At 31.4% G+C, this 17,805-nt stretch overlaps 1 protein-coding gene across 1 annotated transcript; it reads right to left on the bottom strand.

Annotated features, from left to right (window-relative positions):
* Window positions 1-10,524: 10,524 nt before the first annotated feature.
* On the bottom strand, window positions 10,525-16,918 carry LOC113373126 (tubulin alpha-1 chain-like). Its single transcript, XM_026613440.1, has 3 exons — window positions 16,883-16,918; window positions 11,661-11,940; window positions 10,525-11,594 (listed from the first exon to the last, which is right to left on the bottom strand). The coding sequence occupies exons 2-3, from the start codon at window positions 11,836-11,838 to the stop codon at window positions 10,525-10,527; spliced, it is 1,248 nt and encodes a 415-aa protein (XP_026469225.1). The 5' UTR covers window positions 11,839-11,940; window positions 16,883-16,918.
* Between the last annotated feature and the right edge of the window lie 887 nt (window positions 16,919-17,805).

Genomic DNA, 17,805 nt, shown 5'->3' with positions numbered 1-17,805 from the left:
CACCAAATATATTTTTTTTATTTATGTTTTCTTCTTGGAACTCCTAAACCGCTAGCCCTGCCACTGCAAAAATGTGTACAATTCTTTATTTTGTGAAAGAACACTGCTTATTCTACTTCTTTAAATTGCTATGAAAAAAATGGTTATAAATATAAAAGAGTAAGCTTATCTAAGAATAAGATATTGGATCTGGAACTCTGAAACTAAATCTAATTTTTTAATTGCTCTAAAAATTAGGGATCAACTGAGCCAAATTTAAATTTTATGTTTGAAAGTGGGCTGCGTACAAACTACAAAGTATTGTTTTATATAGATATAGTTCTGTACCCTGTGGAATCAAAATGAGAATGTTAATGATTTTGGAATGTATCAAATTATTAACTAGAATTATGTTTTTTCGTGTGTAGGCCAAACAAAAAAAAAAGTGAACAGGAAAGCATGTTTACTCATATTTATTCTTTGCAATCATACGCGATAGATAAGTCTAATCAGAGGTAAAAAAAGTATCTTAAGAAAAGCAAGATTAAGATGATAAGCATGAGGCTAATCTAGGATGAAATAGGAATATATAACACCCCACTACAGTTATTCGACATCAAGGCTTTTTCAAAATTTTATACTGGATGGATACAAGCACTATCTCTAGATAGAGCAAAGAAGTTATAGGCCATGGTCATAATTAACTAATTCTTTTTAGGAACAATCTAAAGATCTTGCAAGTGATTTTTTGAAACTGTTACCAAAACAAGGGTCATATATGCATCCCAAAAGTTGTAGCCAGAAAATGTGGGGATCAAAGAATTTAATCGTTAGGAATGTGTCGCCTGCCCAAGTCAACTTATATCCTGGTGGTGTCCAACAGAAATTTACCTAATTTACCCAGTTAGCTCGTCGCTTTGCGATTCACAATTCACGATTTACAATTCACAATACATAATACACGCGTACGCGCTTTTCAAAGAAACTGTTTTGCATACAGAACAGAGATCGTATAACGCAATACAACGAAGGCAACGTATAACGGACGTATAGGAAACAGAATATGCACAATGATAAAATCCTGCATATAGATCTTTCTCTCGCGTAGAATGATGTTTGATAATAGCCGGCTTACAGCAACTCACACTCTTCAGCTCATCATTCCATTGTGTCTACTTCAATATGGTGGCTGGGATTCGGATGTGTTTGTGAGTTAGTTTGGTGATAAAAGTGATGCTAACTAGATACTTTTCAATAATCAGATTTCAGAGATGTCGATGCCTTACAGTAAATGACATTTTGGATGCAGTGCCAAGAGTTTTGTTCTATTTTTTATCTAACTAGATACTTTTCAACAATCAGAATTTGGAGATATTGATGCCTTCCAGTAAATGACATTTTAGATGTAGTACCAAGAGTTTTTGTTCTAGTATTTATCTAACTAGATACTTCTCAGAGTTTGGAGATATTGATGCATTACAGTGAATGACATTATAGATGTAGGAGCAAGAGTTTTGTTTTATTATTTATCTAACTAGATACTTTGCAATAATCAGAATTTGGAGATATCGATGCCTTACAATAAATGACCACGGAGTATTCTAATATTGTCTAGGTGTAGTACCAAGAGTTTTGTTCTTAACTAGATACATTTCAATAATCAGAATTTGGAGATATCGACTTATCGCCTTACAGTAAATGACATTTTAGATGTAGTACCAAGAGTTTTGTTCTATTATTTATCTAACTAGATACTTCTCAGAATTTCGAGATATCGATGCATTACAGTAAATGACATTATAGATGTAGGAGCAAAAGTTCTGTTCTAGTATTTATCTAACTAGATACTTCTCAGAATTTGGAGATATCGATGCATTACAGTAAATGACATTTCAGATGTAGTACCAACAGTTTTGTTCTATTATTTATCTAACTACATACTTTTCAACAATCAGAATTTGGAGATGTCGATGCCTTACAGTAAATGACATTTCAGATATCCCAAGAGTTTTATTCTTAACTAGATACATTTCAATACAGAATTTGGAGATATCGATGCCTTACAGTAAATGACTTTCTAGATGTGGTACCAAGAGTTTTGTTCCATTATTTATCTAATTAGATACTTTTCAATAATCAGAATTTGGAAATATCGATGCCTTACAGTAAATGGCATATCAGATGTAGTACCAAAAGTTTTGTACCATTTTTATCTAAAAAAATATTTTTCAATAATCAGAATTTGGAGATATCGATGCCTTACAGTAAATGACACTCCTGATGTAGTATCAAGAGTTATATTCTATTTTTTATGTAACTAGATACTTTCCAATATTCAGAATTTGGAGATATCGATGCCTTACAGTAAGTGACATTTTAGATGTAGTACCAAAAGTTTTGTTCTATTCTTTATCTAACTAGATACTTTTTAACAATCAGAATTTGGAGATATCGATGGCTTACAGTAAATGACATTTTTGATATAGTACCATGAGTTTTCTTCTATTTTTCATCTAACTAGATACTTTTCAATAATCTGAATTTGAAGACATCGATGCCTTACGTTAAATGGCACTCCTGATGTAGTCAAAGATTATATTCTATTTTTTATATAACTAGATACTTTTCAATATTCAGAATTTGGAGATATCTATGCCTCACAGTATATGACACTTTATCTAACTACATATTTTAAATAATTAGAATTGGAAGATATGGAAGCCTTACACTAGGTGATACTAGATGCTTCTAGATAGCTTCTAAGGCCTAGATGTAGTATAAGTTTCTTCTGCCGCACCCACTTTAATTTAAACGTTTAACAAATCTTATACTTTATTTTAAATATTAATTATTTTCTGCCAAACCCACTTTAATTTAAACGTCCAACAAATATCATACTTAGTTTTAAATATTAATTTAAAGTCATAATTTGTAACTTAAAAAAATAAATATAAATTTCCTCATGCAGAGACATTAATTTCTTGTCTTTAATCAGTTATAACTCGGGGATAAGTTCGAGAATTTGGTAAAACCAAATTATGCTTATCTTAATTAAAACATGATCAAGTACCTAGGCACTTTTTGCTTAATATAATTTGATTTAGAAGTATTTAAAAAAAAAGATAAATTATGCTATACAGTTAGAACAATTGAAACATGAAGTTCTGAAAATGTCACTTCTACAATCAGTATCTAACTGATACTTCGGATCGTTGATACTTTTTTCCTATACTTCAGTAATTTCCTTATATATGCTTCGGTCTATTGCCGTCTAAGAAGGCATTTAATAACTTTAATGTAATATTATGTTAAAACGTTACTGAATGGTAGATATTCTATGGGGCCAATTCTCGGATAATTTAGAATGTTATAGCAATACTATGTTACGGGTCTATGTTGGTATGAGTCAAAAAGCTATATATTTGCGTGCGATTAGGCGTTCTTTGCATACAAAACCTAACCTACAGAATGCACAAACTTCAAATATCAATTTTATTAAGTGCAACTTTCTGTTGTCTTTGATAACACATACGTGTAGTTAGGTTTTATTTGTAAAACGCCTGGTCTCATAGAAAATACATGGGAAAAATACATCTCAGGGTCTGTTACTATCAATTCATACGAAGATAGACCCGTAACATAGCGTTACCATAACATTGTATTTTATCCGAGAAATAGCCCGTGAATTTGATAAACCTGTATAGAATAGAACTTAAACTTAAACTTAAACTTAAAATTTATTACTTATCTATCATTATTTTTTTACTGAAAATCTGTAGACATTAAATATTGGTATCAATTGCTGTGAAAACATACCTTGCACTTGAATCGAATTGTTGGCTAGTCTAGAAGAACCTGTTAAAAAAATTAAACCCACGAACATAAAAATCTTTATTATACAATTATGTCTGTTACAATAATGCTTCAGTCTATTGCTGTCTGAGAAGGCATTTAGTAACTTTTTAGTGTGATATGATGTTAAAATGTTACTGAATAGTAGATATTCTATAGGGCCAATTCTCGGATAATTTGAAAGCTTATGGCAAAACTATGTTACGGGTCTATGTTCGTATGGGCTGGTAGTAGCTGTCAAAAAGCTATATATTTGCGTATATATTGCGATTGGGCGTTTTTTTGCATATAAAACCTACCCTAGAGAATGCAAAAACTTTAAGCATCAATTTTATCAAGTACAACTTTCTGATGTCTCTTTGATCACACATACGTGTTTGTAAAACGCCTGATCTCATAGAAAATACATAGCCTTCTGAGAGTCCGTTACTTTCAATTCATACGAAGATAGACCCGTGCACCCATAACATTGCACCCATAACATTGTATTTTATCCGAGAATTGGCCCTTCTTAAAGCGAAGTGCATAGAATAAAACTTAAACTTAAACCTAAAATTTATTACTTAACTATCATGATTTATTACTGAAAATGGGTAGACATTAAATATTGGTATCAATTGCTGTGAAAACTTACCTTGCACCTGAATCGAATTGTTGTCTAGTCTAGAAGAACCTGTAAAAAAAATTAAACACACGAGCATAAAAATCTTTATTATACAATTATGTTTGTTACAATAATAAACAATGTTTACAGCAATGTATTGACTAATACAATTATTATTTACACAATATTTTTTTTACTAATTTGTGATTTACAAGATGACAAATCGAAGTGCTCCTTCCATGTTGTTATTACCCGTTCGGTCTCATTCTCGGCAACACTACTGCACCGCATACTCATTCAGTGCCGGGCCATTGTGTCCGTCTATATTGTCCGATATTCTAAAAGCTTGGGAGTTGCTTTGTTTCGATTATTAATAAAGTTCTGCGAAACTCTCTTCTAGGAGAAGGCTGAATATGTAAAGTATTCTATATCACACACACACAGCGACAGATCTGAAAAATAGGCGGAGAGTGATTATAAACAATGCAACATTTAAGAAATTGTTGAATTTTGCATAAGCCTATATAATATTGGATGAAAAAAATAGGTTGACGTTGCCTAAGATTTCTGCAGTTTCAACCATAGTAACAATATATTTAAAATAGATAATCCTTTATTTATTCCACCATATCCATCATTCATCAAATCACGAAGAACAAAACACAAAGTAATAACGTTTCGTTATTAATGTTATAATTTTGTACTTTGTTTTTCCTGAGTTGTTGAATGATGGCAAGATGAAGCGCCGAAACGTATAAACGAGGAATTATCAATGTTAATTGATTTGCTAATTATATATGTATACACACACAGATATATATATATATATATATATATATATATATATATATATTTATTAGATGGTAAAGTCTTGGATTTGTAAATATTTTGTAGAGCTTCGAACAAAGAATCCAAAATATAATAAAAAACAAAAACCTTTTTTGTTTTTTACTACTTTTTAGATTCTCTGTTCGAAGCTCTACAAAATATCTATATATAAATATGTATTATAGAATTTTGAAATGTGAGTGAAACGAACATTAAATGTTAAATATGAACAATACAACACTCAGATTTATAACACACACTTTATTTAATAATTACAAACGTTTCGAGACCATGATACACTGAAGATGAGGCATCCCTTGGTCTCGAAACGTCTGTAATTATTAAAAAGTGTGTGTTAAAAATCTTAGTGTTGTATTGTTCATATTTAACATTTAATATATGTATATATAAGGATGGTCCTAATATGGACATTTTCGAATTTTCTTGCTCCCAAGGCCCAAATGGTTCCAAATTGATAAAAAAATTCTCTGAAAGTTTTAGCTCTTAATATTGTCTTTTAGATAGAGGCAATTCAATCAAAGTTTTGTATGAAAACAGCATGAAAAATTTCTCAAAAATTTTGCAGAGCGTTGAATTTTCAATAAAAAATAACACGAGTTTTCACTTTTAATTCATTTGTCGCTATAATTTATACCTAAAAATTTTTTTTTGTAATTTTCAAAATTTTTTCCATGCTATTTCCATACAGAGTTTGATTGAATTGCGCACTATCTAAAAGTTAATATTAAGAGATAAAAATTTCAGAGAATTGTTTTTTATCCCTTTATTAAGGACCATCCTAGTATATATATATACGTGTGTGTGTAAACTAAATTTAAAAGAATATAATTTTATGAATATGAGCACATAGCACTTTTTTGCTTTATTAAATTATAGAGTTTCTCACATTTTGAGGCTGTTATTTTTCTCATCAGCAGTGTAAACATCAATAATATATTTTAATTATATATAGACATGAAAATCTTCAATTATTGTCTTGTGTAGATAGTACGACAGTAACAATCAACACTAGACAATGTTGGAAGATTTCGTTTTCACATATAATTGAAATGATTTATTCAGAACTCTGATGATAAGGTAAATCATAGTCTTGTAATATTTGTGAAAATAATATTGTTAAATAAAATATTACAAAAACAGTATACTGTGTTAGATATAAATTTTATAGTTGAGTTTTATTAAAATTGAAATGATTCAAATCGGTGTTTGCCGTTTACGGGAAAGAGTCGAGAAGAAAAATTTATTACATAAATATATATAATAATATACAAGCTTACATAATTTTCTGAATTTTGTGCCAAATGATTCAGAATGAAATGAATTGAGAACAATTGAATTTGCAAATCGGATTCTCAGTTGAGACCCACTTCTCCTTCGAATTAAAAATAAAACTAGTGGGGCGCATGGCATCGTGCCTTAAGGCAAATTGCTGGAACTTCCCGTACCAAAAATTATTTTTTTTTAAAAAGATTAACATTTTTGAAAAAAAAATTACTCTGAAAAAATTAGATTTTTGAGAATCTATAAATTTTTGACAAAAATGTACTTTTTTGAAAAAAAAAGACTTTTTGAAGAAAAATTTATTTTGAAATATTTTGGAAATTTTGAACTTGGATACTGCATAGAAACAAAATATCAAAGCGCGTAAGCGCCGCGTCCCTGTCTAACGGCTAAACATTGGTACGGAATCCATAGGATTGTAAACAAAATTTATACTTATTGTTAAAATCTCTATAAAATATCTGATAATTTGATGTGCATATGTCTAATGATCATTTTTGACCGCTAATTCCTTTTTTTACTAGATCTCCGAAACCGCTAGACCTGCCTTCATGAAAATTTGATCAGTTTTTCATCTTATTACAAGTAAAATGTCATTCAAATCGGACGCTCCGTTCTCTTAAAAACTGAGTTACCGTTTTTGACACTATTTGCCCCATATTTTCGGAACGGCTAGACCTGCTTTTGCCAAAAACTAATCAGCACGTCTCTTTATCAATACGAATCGAATGTTTTTTGAATTATTCACATCGCTTCATCCGTGTTTCCGAAATCGTCGACGAAAATTTGTATCCAAACACACACACATACACGCACACACACACATACATCCATTTTTTCTAAGGTATGCCAAATGTTCAGAATGTTTTGAAACGTAAAGATATATAAAAATTTTCATTTTCAATTTTTTTTCGATTACTATAACTTGCCCTACGGAAAGTTAACAAATACCTATCTAGTAAGAAAGTACTCAATAAGAATAAAAATTATTACTCATATCTCTAACATTGACAAATTCCTCTCCAATCCTCTATCGCATACCCTTCCACGGCGATGCGAAGACCCATCCGACACGGCTCTACGTCGCTCCAAACGCCACAATGCAAAACCGTAGCGCCTGAATAGGAAGAATGGACGAATGAGGGTAGCTCCCGCCTCATACTTCGGCTTCGGGATAACTCAAAATCGTATGTGTGTCTGTAGGAAAGGGTGGCGGGTGTCTCCTGATGAAATTCAGAACCGGATTAGTGAAAAAATGTCAATATAAAATGCCGAAATAATAGTTTCGTGTATGTTAAAGTATATGTTATTTATACCTCAATGGGCCCTGAATAAGGGATAATGGTGATGAGATTGCTTGGTACTCTGCGCTGGATGACTTTAATTCGTTCATGGGTCAAGGTGAGGGTTGTTCATGAGTGTCTGCTGATAAAATTTAGAACTGGGCTATTAGAAGAATTTAAAAAAAAATATATAATTATACACATTTGTATTAAATCGAAGTTATGTTATTAAGTACTATACCTTTGATTAATAACAATGCATGTGCAATATGAAGTGTCTATCTCAGGCGTCACCTAATAAAAATGAAGATATTTTTAATTTTTATATTCATTTAAAACTTGCATGGTTCATAGCGAAGAATTTCTGATATGCCAACAATAATAATTATTAATAAATTACGTACGGTAATTAAATCAAATTAAAAGTTTGGCAATTATGTATTCAAAACTACATTTTTATTGCATACGAACCTATGAGTCTAAAGCATACCATGGTATACTAATTTCAAATAATTATTTTTCAAGTTTTTACTTTTGAGGGCTATGGTCACACTATATTTAAATGTATATATATATATATATATATATATATATATATATATATATATTAGGGTGGTCCTTAATATGGACATTTTCGAATTTCCTTGCTCCCAAAGGCTCAAATGGTTCGAAATTGATAAAAAACAATTCTCTGAAAGTTTTAGCTCTTAATATTAACGTTTAGATAGAGCGCAATTCAATCTAAGTTTTGTATGAAAATAGCATGGAAAATTTTTCGAAAATTTTAAAAATGTTTTTTAGATGTAATTTAGCGAACAAATGAATGAATAAAACTCATTCATTTGTCGCTAAGTTATATGTAAAACTTTTTTTTTAATTTTCAAAATTTTTTCCATGCTATTTGCATACGAAGTTTGATTGAATTGCGCTCTATCTAAACGTTAATATTAGCAGCTAAAACTTCCAGAGAATTGTTTTTTATCAATTTGGAACCATTTGAGCCCTTGGGAGCAGGGAAATTCGAAAATGACCATATTGAGGACCACCCTAATATATATTTGTATAGTAGTATTTCAAATTTATCTCTTAGTTTAATTTCTCACCATATTTCCAAGTCTGTGATCTTGCTTGAAACTGCTTATTGTTGAGACCATCTTTCTAACGCGATCCACTCTAAATCTGAAAAAAAAACATTTATTGATGAATCAATAATTATTTAATTTTAAATTTAGTTAGGTACTCACCACATTTCCGAGTGTGCGATCCTGCTTCAAGTTTTTCAGTAACGACCCATCTAAAATTTACATTTACAATTTTAATTTCTCATTGTACTTGTAAGTTTGTTCTTGTTTCAAATTGCTTACTATTTATAAGTTTATCAAAGAATTTATAATTATTGAGTTCTATTTTCTCAATCTTATAAGTACTATTAATTTTAAAGGTCTACCCTCCTACGCATTGTGACGCATGTATGTTTAATATTGTTTTTTATATTGTTAGTATTTTATTATTATAAATACTGATAATCTTTTTGAACAGTAGAATACTATTAGCGTAAATCAAAGTCTATATTATACCAAAATAATGCATTCAAAAACCAGCTTCAAAAAAATATTTTAATATTATTTCAAATAATTATCTTTAATTGCAACATTTCGATTTTAAAATCTTTTTACTTAAAAATCTTTCTATTATATAAAATGCAGTCCCGACTGTTTGAATAAGGAAATTGAAAATCCTGAATCAATGATGTTGAATTTCAACAATGCGGTTTGTCTACCGAAAATCAATATCATTCCATTCTTTATCTATATATACGATAATGATGGAATCTACAAAAAGAATCATTTAAAAGGCATTGTATTAACAAGTTCAGCCCGGCCTGTTCGACAGGAGTGTTCTGTATGAAAGGACGATATTACGTCATAGAATAGGGGATTCTACAATGAACGGTGCCGTTGAGTGATCTATTATTGTTAAACAATTGACGATGAATTTCGATTTTCCGTTCCTGCCGCACAGAAGGAAATTTATGGAGTTAGAGGAAGCGCGATATGACGATATCTTCACTTGTTCGGAATATTCAGAAAGACCAAACGGATTTCAACAATAGACCCATGCAAAAACACGAGACCGTTCATAATGTGTGTTCGAAAACTCGCGTTGACCGAGCCACTGGATTAAATCAATCTTGTGGTGGTGGCGCTGGCGGCGGAAAGTAAAAAAGCAATTGAATGTATTAAAATTCTTATTATAAATATATTGATTTCAGCCAAAAGCGTTAAACAGAACTGTAGTAATTATTACGTAAAACGAACGTTTAAATATCTCTCAAGAGTTAAGAAAAGTGATACTGGCACATACGTTTATCGAGCAGATTCAAATTTCAATTTTCAAAAATGTATAATTTGATTGCATTGAATTAGATTGAATATATGAGTTTTCAATAATAAGTGAAAAGCTCTATGAGTTAAAAGTATTTGGATTATATTATAGCATTATACTATTAATTCATACTTTTATACATAGGAATCGTATCCTAGTACTAAAATAAATGTATATAAAAATAATCTTGTATTTCAATATTTTACAAACTAAAAGTCAGGGTCGCTAAAGTACTAATATAAATAAAATTTAACCGTCACAATCAAAATATTAATATATAGCTAAGAAAAATTAATATTCGCCTTCGCCTTCCGCTTCTCCTTCTCCCGAATCCATTCCCACTTCTTCATAATCCTTCTCCAGGCCTGCCAAATCTTCTCGGGCTTCGGCAAATTCTCCTTCCTCCATACCCTCGCCGACGTACCAGTGGACAAACGCACGCTTTGCGTACATGAGATCGAACTTATGATCTAATCTTGCCCATGCCTCCGCTATGGCCGTGGTATTGGAAAGCATGCACACTGCCCTTTGCACTTTAGCTAAATCGCCACCCGGAACGACCGTCGGCGGCTGATAGTTCAAACCTACTTTGAATCCAGTGGGACACCAATCCACGAACTGAATGCTTCGTTTTGATTTGATAGTGGCTATCGTTGCATTCACATCCTTAGGCACGACATCTCCACGAAACAGCAAGCAGCACGCCATATATTTTCCATGCCTGGGATCGCATTTGACCAGTTGGTTAGCCGGTTCGAAACAGGCGCTAGTTATTTCACTTGTGTCCAGAATTTCGTGATAAGCTTTCTCAGCCGATATCACAGGGGCATATGTGGACAGTGGGAAGTGAATTCGTGGATAAGGCACCAAGTTTGTTTGGAATTCAGTGAAATCTACGTTCACGGCACCATCGAATCGCAAAGACGCCGTAATTGAAGAAACAACTTGCCCGAGAAGTCGATTCAAGTTGGTGTATGTTGGTCTTTCAATATCGAGGTTTCTTCTGCATACATCATACAATGCTTCATTGTCGATTATGAAACCGCAATCGCAAAGCTCCATAGTTGAATGACAAGCCAAGATGGAGTTATACGGTTCTACGACGGCTGTGCAGATCTGTGGGCAAGGATAAATAGAGAAGGCGAGCTTACTTTTCTTTCCGTAGTCCACAGCAAGACGTTCCATCATGAGGGATACAAATCCCGAACCAGTGCCGCCCCCAAATGAATGGAAAATTAGAAAACCTTGCATACCAGCGCATTGATCGGCTAATTTTCTTAAGCGATCGAGAACTAAATCCATCATTTCTTTGCCGACTGTGTAATGACCGCGGGCGTAGTTATTTGCAGCATCCTCTTTGCCTGTTCATTAAAATAATTAATTTTGTTTAATACACTAATCGTACTCTGTAAAACTAAAAATCTTACCTGTAATGAGTGTTTCTGGGTGAAACAGTTGTCTGTAGGTTCCCGTCCGCACTTCATCAACTACCGTCGGTTCCAAATCCATGAGGACCGCTCGTGGCACGTGCTTTCCTGCTCCTGTCTCGCTGAAAAATGTACTGAAAGAGTCATCTCCTCCTCCCACAGTTTTATCTGAAGGCATTTGTCCATCCGGCTGAATTCCATGTTCCAGGCAATATAATTCCCAACACGCATTTCCAATCTGAACGCCTCCCTGGCCGACGTGTACTGATAAAACCTCTCGCTGAAAAAAAGTAAAATTTATAAACAAAAATAGTTGACACATCATGAATCAACTGTCAACATAGCAAAAATTTACAAAAATTTAAAAAATATTTCATCATTTCAATATATTACAAGTACTTACCATGTTGAAAAAAGTTATATATATAATTATATTAAAAATAGGAAAAATTTAAAAGATTATAGTAAAACGTTTTTCTTAATAAAAAATCAGTTCATACAAACATAAAAATTATAAAACCGCTGGCGATTGTTTCTGGCAACAGCCTTCTACAAAACCTTTATAATAAAAAATGATACTAGATGTCATACAGTATATTGTTTTTTTTTAAAAGAAAATATGAAAGATAAGTTTTATTAATATATTTTGTACAAACAGTTTTGGGTCAATTTCTATTTCAAAACTTTTCAATACTGTATTCTAAAACACCTTGTGTCTTTGAGCTAATTATTTAACTACATGCCAAAGGGATGTAGGTGAAGCTATTATTTTTTATTTATATAAAGAAAATTAGTTATATTCTTTTATTTAATTATTTAAATCGAAGAATTAAGATATTCACGGTTGAATTTGATTATATATTCTTGGAACAACTCAAAGTAGCAGTAATCTAATGTAAAGGCTACGAAAGCTACGATATTGTGAATTTGCGACTAGCATATTGGGCAGCTAATTACAATTTAGAAATAGCCTATGGCAAATTTGAACTATTCACACACGTATATTGATTTTCAAGAAGTTTAAGAAATGCACATTTGTTTATATAATAATTCATTAATTAACATAATGTACTGTTTATGTTTTTTCAGGAATTGTGTGTAAATTAATATTATTTTGTTAGGAATATAGAAATCGAATAAGAGGCAGTTTGAAACTATACGCACAAAATATTAGGTCGATTTTCTTATAATTCAAGATATGTTACATTTCGTACATAACATTTTACTTTCTCTTTCTTTATATAAAATAAAGTAAACAAATAATGAATAAAGAGGGAAATGCGAAAAGATCTCCTTTTTTGCGTTGCATATAATCAGCTTATATAACTGCAACGGAGTAAACGTAAATTAATAATATGTTGTTTTACATTCCTGGAAACATGAACAATGCCCTTTTCTGCTTGAACACGCTGTACGCGAGTTCTACGCTCTGGCACTGCATTGTGTTCTACTCTGTATGCTCAGCACTTTGTCCTGTTTATTATTGTTTCTATTATACACCACGTCCTATTCATTAAATTGTCCTTATTGTCTAGATTTTCTCGATTGTTTACTATTATTTCTTTCGCGAAAAGGAATTATGTTGCAAACGGTTTTTTAAGAAGCGAACCAATTTTCTTGACGCGACAAGTTCCAGTATGCGGGAACTAGATGAAGACGAATGTCAATGCCAAGTTGGTATCAAGAAGTAGCAGCACGATTTTATGTATTTGATAGAAATTGGTACTAAATATTCATATAATGGTATGAAAATCATCTTATTGCCAAGAAATCAACAGATTCCCGTTTATTTATTATTATATTGCAATGAGTTTTAGAAGAAGTAGATCAATTCACTTGACAATTTACTTGATCTCACATTTAGAGAAATGCTAGATGAAGACGAATCTTACTACTGCTAAGTGAAAGAGCTACCAAGAAATAGCAGCACGAGTTTATGTAATTATTAAAAGTTATTTAGCATAGACTAACTGAACCCACAATAATTCTATAAAAGTAATCTTAGGGTCAAAAGATTTTATAGATCGTTCACAATTTCACTTACGAATTTGATTACTTACGATTTACGAACTTCACTGTTAAGTTGAAAATGGATCAAGAAACAACATCATTTAATATGGTTATTAATTATTATTTATATTAGCCTACACCAAATAATTCCATATGAAAATAACAGCGTCGAAATGAGATATTATGTTGTTCGTTTTTTTTTTAAATATAGTAAAAATCTTTTGCATATTAATGAAATTATATATTGAGGAGAGTTCTGCTAATCCAATAGATCTGGTTACATTAAGTGTGGTTATTTTTATTTTTTAGTTTATATATTTTTAATTCATTTATATAGATTTACAGGATTTTAAAGAATTAAATTGATGAGAGTTCACAGCTTTTAAAGATAAACAAAATCAAAATACAAATACAACAAATAATGCTTAAATAATTTATTATCTTGATGTTGCAAGGCTTGATGTTTCTTTTTTATTAAGAGATTCTTCAAGAGATGAAGGTCTTGCATATCCATGGGTTTTCTGAACTTCTTTTTCATTCAGCTTTTCTGAAAAAACAAAGAGTACTATTAAAGATGAAGAATATATTTTGAATTTAAGATACCTGGTTATAATTGAAAATAGCTATATTAATGAGACATCATAAGTAATTAGTAAAAAGAAATAAGTTTATGGAAATTCCCTCCATAGTAATACCGTATTCTTTGAAGTCAAAATTTGCTATAAGAGGAAATGTCATGAAAGCTGTCTGATTTATAGAAATTTAATCAGAGCTCTGTAGAATTTGTGATTTAGTTGACGTACTTGAAAAAGTTATAAGTTAAATACCAGATCCATTAATTGAATTAAAAAATTGCATTTTACAAAAATCATCGAAATCTTTGCCCCAGCGAAAGGTCTACGCAAAATTCCGTAGCCTTCACTGATGGATTCCACTACTCTCCCTAGTTACCTCGGAAAAGCGTCAAGATTTTATGGTTTCTGAGTTTCTCGAACCTTCTGCCATATAGTTCTATACGCTTACAAGCTCTAGCACAACTCAACACAATATAAAATAACAATAGAAATGAATATGAATACAATTCTGTACTTGAGTCCAGGGCACAATATAAACTCGAGAACAAAACCGTAGCAGCGGCTGCTACCAACCGTACAACCAGGAGAATACACTTGTCGTTTACACCAGAGGCTCTCAATGCAGACACATTAGACACGTGCCATTCCTCTTCGCCAACCAAAGACCTATGGTAACACACACATATTAGAGAAAATTGAAATTTATCAGTCAGACACATTGTTTGGTTTAAGAGATTACAGTAAATATTATTACTGTTTGTTAATTTGACTAAGACGAATAATTAATTTTTGCTTAAAAAATAATACATCATTATTCATATAACAAAACAATTTGCTATTATAGTTTATATTTTTATATAATTCTAATAAATATCAATAGTCATAATTTAAATTACATATTTTCAAAAAATATGTGTCTGAAAATTGATCCCAACCTGTTTACCGCGCATTTCCGATCGACTATTAAACTTATACTTGTTTCGTGCTTTCTTTTGTACTTCAAAAATATTGATATATATTACATAGTTTATTTATTTTTTATAGATAAAAATATAACTAGTGGGGTGGGTGGCATCGTGCCTTAAGGCAAATTGCTGGAACTTCCCGCACCGTAACGAAATGTTCGAGGAATACTGAATGTTTTCAAATAGATTATTATAAATATTGTAACATTGTCTAATATTTATAAGAATTATATAAACTGAATTGCAAAATTGAATATATTTGTTTAAAGTATATTAGAACTATAGTCAGAATTAAAAATAAAATCTGAATTATTTTCGATATACAAAAAATTTAAAAAAACAAAATGTTACAATTTTTTTCCAAAATCAATTATTTTGTTAAGACAAGCAGAAAGTTCTTTGAATCAATTAAATCGGACGCTTAGTTCTCTCAAAAACTACCATTTTTTGTACATTTAGCTCCGTATCTTCGAAATGGCTGGGCCTGCATTTGTTAAAAACTAATAGCCACTTCTCCCAATCATTACTAATTGAATGTTTTTTAGTTTATTCAAATCGGATGCTCCGTTCTCTCAAAAACTCGATTTCTATTTTCTGCGCTCTTTGCTCCGTATCTCCGTGACGGCTGGACCTGCCTTTGCCAAAAACTAATCAGCACATCTCCCTATCAAGAGGAATTGAATGTTTTTTGAACTATTCAAATCGGTTGATCCGTACGCCCGAAAACGTGGACGAAAAATTGTATCCATACATACATACACACACACATCCATTTTTTCTGAGGTATGCCAAAACGTTCAGAAACCTTCAAAACGTCGAGAAATGTAAAAATTTTCAATTCCGATTTTCGGCCCATTACAATAACTTATCCTACGGGAAGTTAAAAATATGAAATTATAGAGAAAACACACGCCCGGTTAACAGATTAATAGTATGAAGGTTTACGCTTAAAGTGATAAAATAATTATATAAAATATGATATTACTTTTATCTTCTATATAGCGCGTTATAATAATATTCCAAATTGCGCAACCATCTTTCATAAAAGTCTTTTACAAAAGACAGAAAATGCAAAAATAAAAAGTCGTCGGCATATGAGTAAAAATAGGTTGAAAAACCCAGCGTTCGCGTTTTCACCCACACCGCGGGACGTTCGTGTATGTGAATGGGTCCGGTGGAGAAAAAAAATGTAAGTTCGAAAGCGCACCGACAATGTTATAGCACAATAGTATTTTAACTCTTGGGGCTTCCTTTGATATCTTTCATTGTTTAGACACGCAGTGTGTTCTTCGAATGTGACTCGGTGGTTTTATTGTTGTATTCTTATATTATTAGGCCGATACCAGACTATAAAATAATTACAAACTACAAAATTCACTTGCACTGATATTCCACCTTACAAATTCCCTGATTACTAGATGAGACACCAAGCAGATCTATTGCAAATATAATTGAAAATTGTCTCTGGGCGAATAGTATTTAGTTAAGGGGATATTCTAGTGTAGAAATTCAAAAAAGTATTTTTTTTTATATTTTAGAAGTTAGAGTATTTAAGAATATGTGTACGAGAGAATTTTTAAAAATTTATATCATTTCTGAAGATACAGCTGTTTGTTGATCTCTCATGATCTCTTTTCTGTTTCCATCCTTTTGAGAGACCTGAACCTCGTACTTCTCCCCGAAATGTCTTTTCCAGTACGATGCCCACGATTTCTCAAGTTCTACTGGACCTGAAATTTTCCAGAATTTTCTTTATAGACTTCTCTCTGGTATATACTAGTAGCCTCATCTGTAATTTTAATTTTTACTATTTTTAAAAAATTCGTGAAACTCAAAAAAGTGATTAGAAATTGATCCTGCATTTCAACAATAACATGTTTTTATAAATGGATTATGATCTGTCAGTGAACTTAACACAAAAATATTTACTAAATAAGAAATGATTTATTATTTAGACATTATTTATCGAATTATCTGATTTTGAGCCATAAATGATAAATACATTTTTTATTAAAAAATGTATAGAATCAACGAAAAAATCTACCTCAAAAGTTGTTTGAACGCCTCAAAAGTTTGCATCGTAAAAGATTTGATTGAACATCCTATAGTTGTGTTGAACATAGCAGAATCCTTGAACATCCTGAAATGGAAATTTTGAAAAGTTTTTTATTTAGCCTATTTCTTTTTGCTCTTATCTGTATAATTGACCTCACTAAACTTAGAACCTGAAAGAATTCTTTGGAATTACATATTTAAAATTTCACAAAATAATTATTTGAAATGGTATGTCTATTGTGAGATTCAGCTTATAATTTTTCATTAAAACGTGGAATAATTCCTTCTACATATATTATGCAGCATGCTTGCTTCTCTAAATATTACCCTATCAAGTTAATTCCGTTGAAACACTGTTAAATCTCTTCCCTCTGGTTTGACATGAGCCTTATATTACATTACGATCGCGATGAGGGGGCCACACGTGCGCGCTGTTGTAATGAACGATTTATAGTTTTTTGATTCGATAATCCGCCGATCTTAAGACTGAATACTAAAAAATAAAACTTGATGTTCATCGCATTTAATGAGTTTGCCAGC

The sequence above is a fragment of the Ctenocephalides felis genome, unplaced genomic scaffold, assembly GCF_003426905.1.
Source record: "Ctenocephalides felis isolate EL2017-DRISC unplaced genomic scaffold, ASM342690v1 CF-g0.4_SCAFFOLD_01604, whole genome shotgun sequence".
NCBI classification, from domain to species: Eukaryota; Metazoa; Arthropoda; class Insecta; order Siphonaptera; family Pulicidae; genus Ctenocephalides; species Ctenocephalides felis.
The sequence above is the reverse complement of the archived record's forward strand: the minus strand, read 5'-3'. Positions and strand labels throughout refer to the sequence as shown.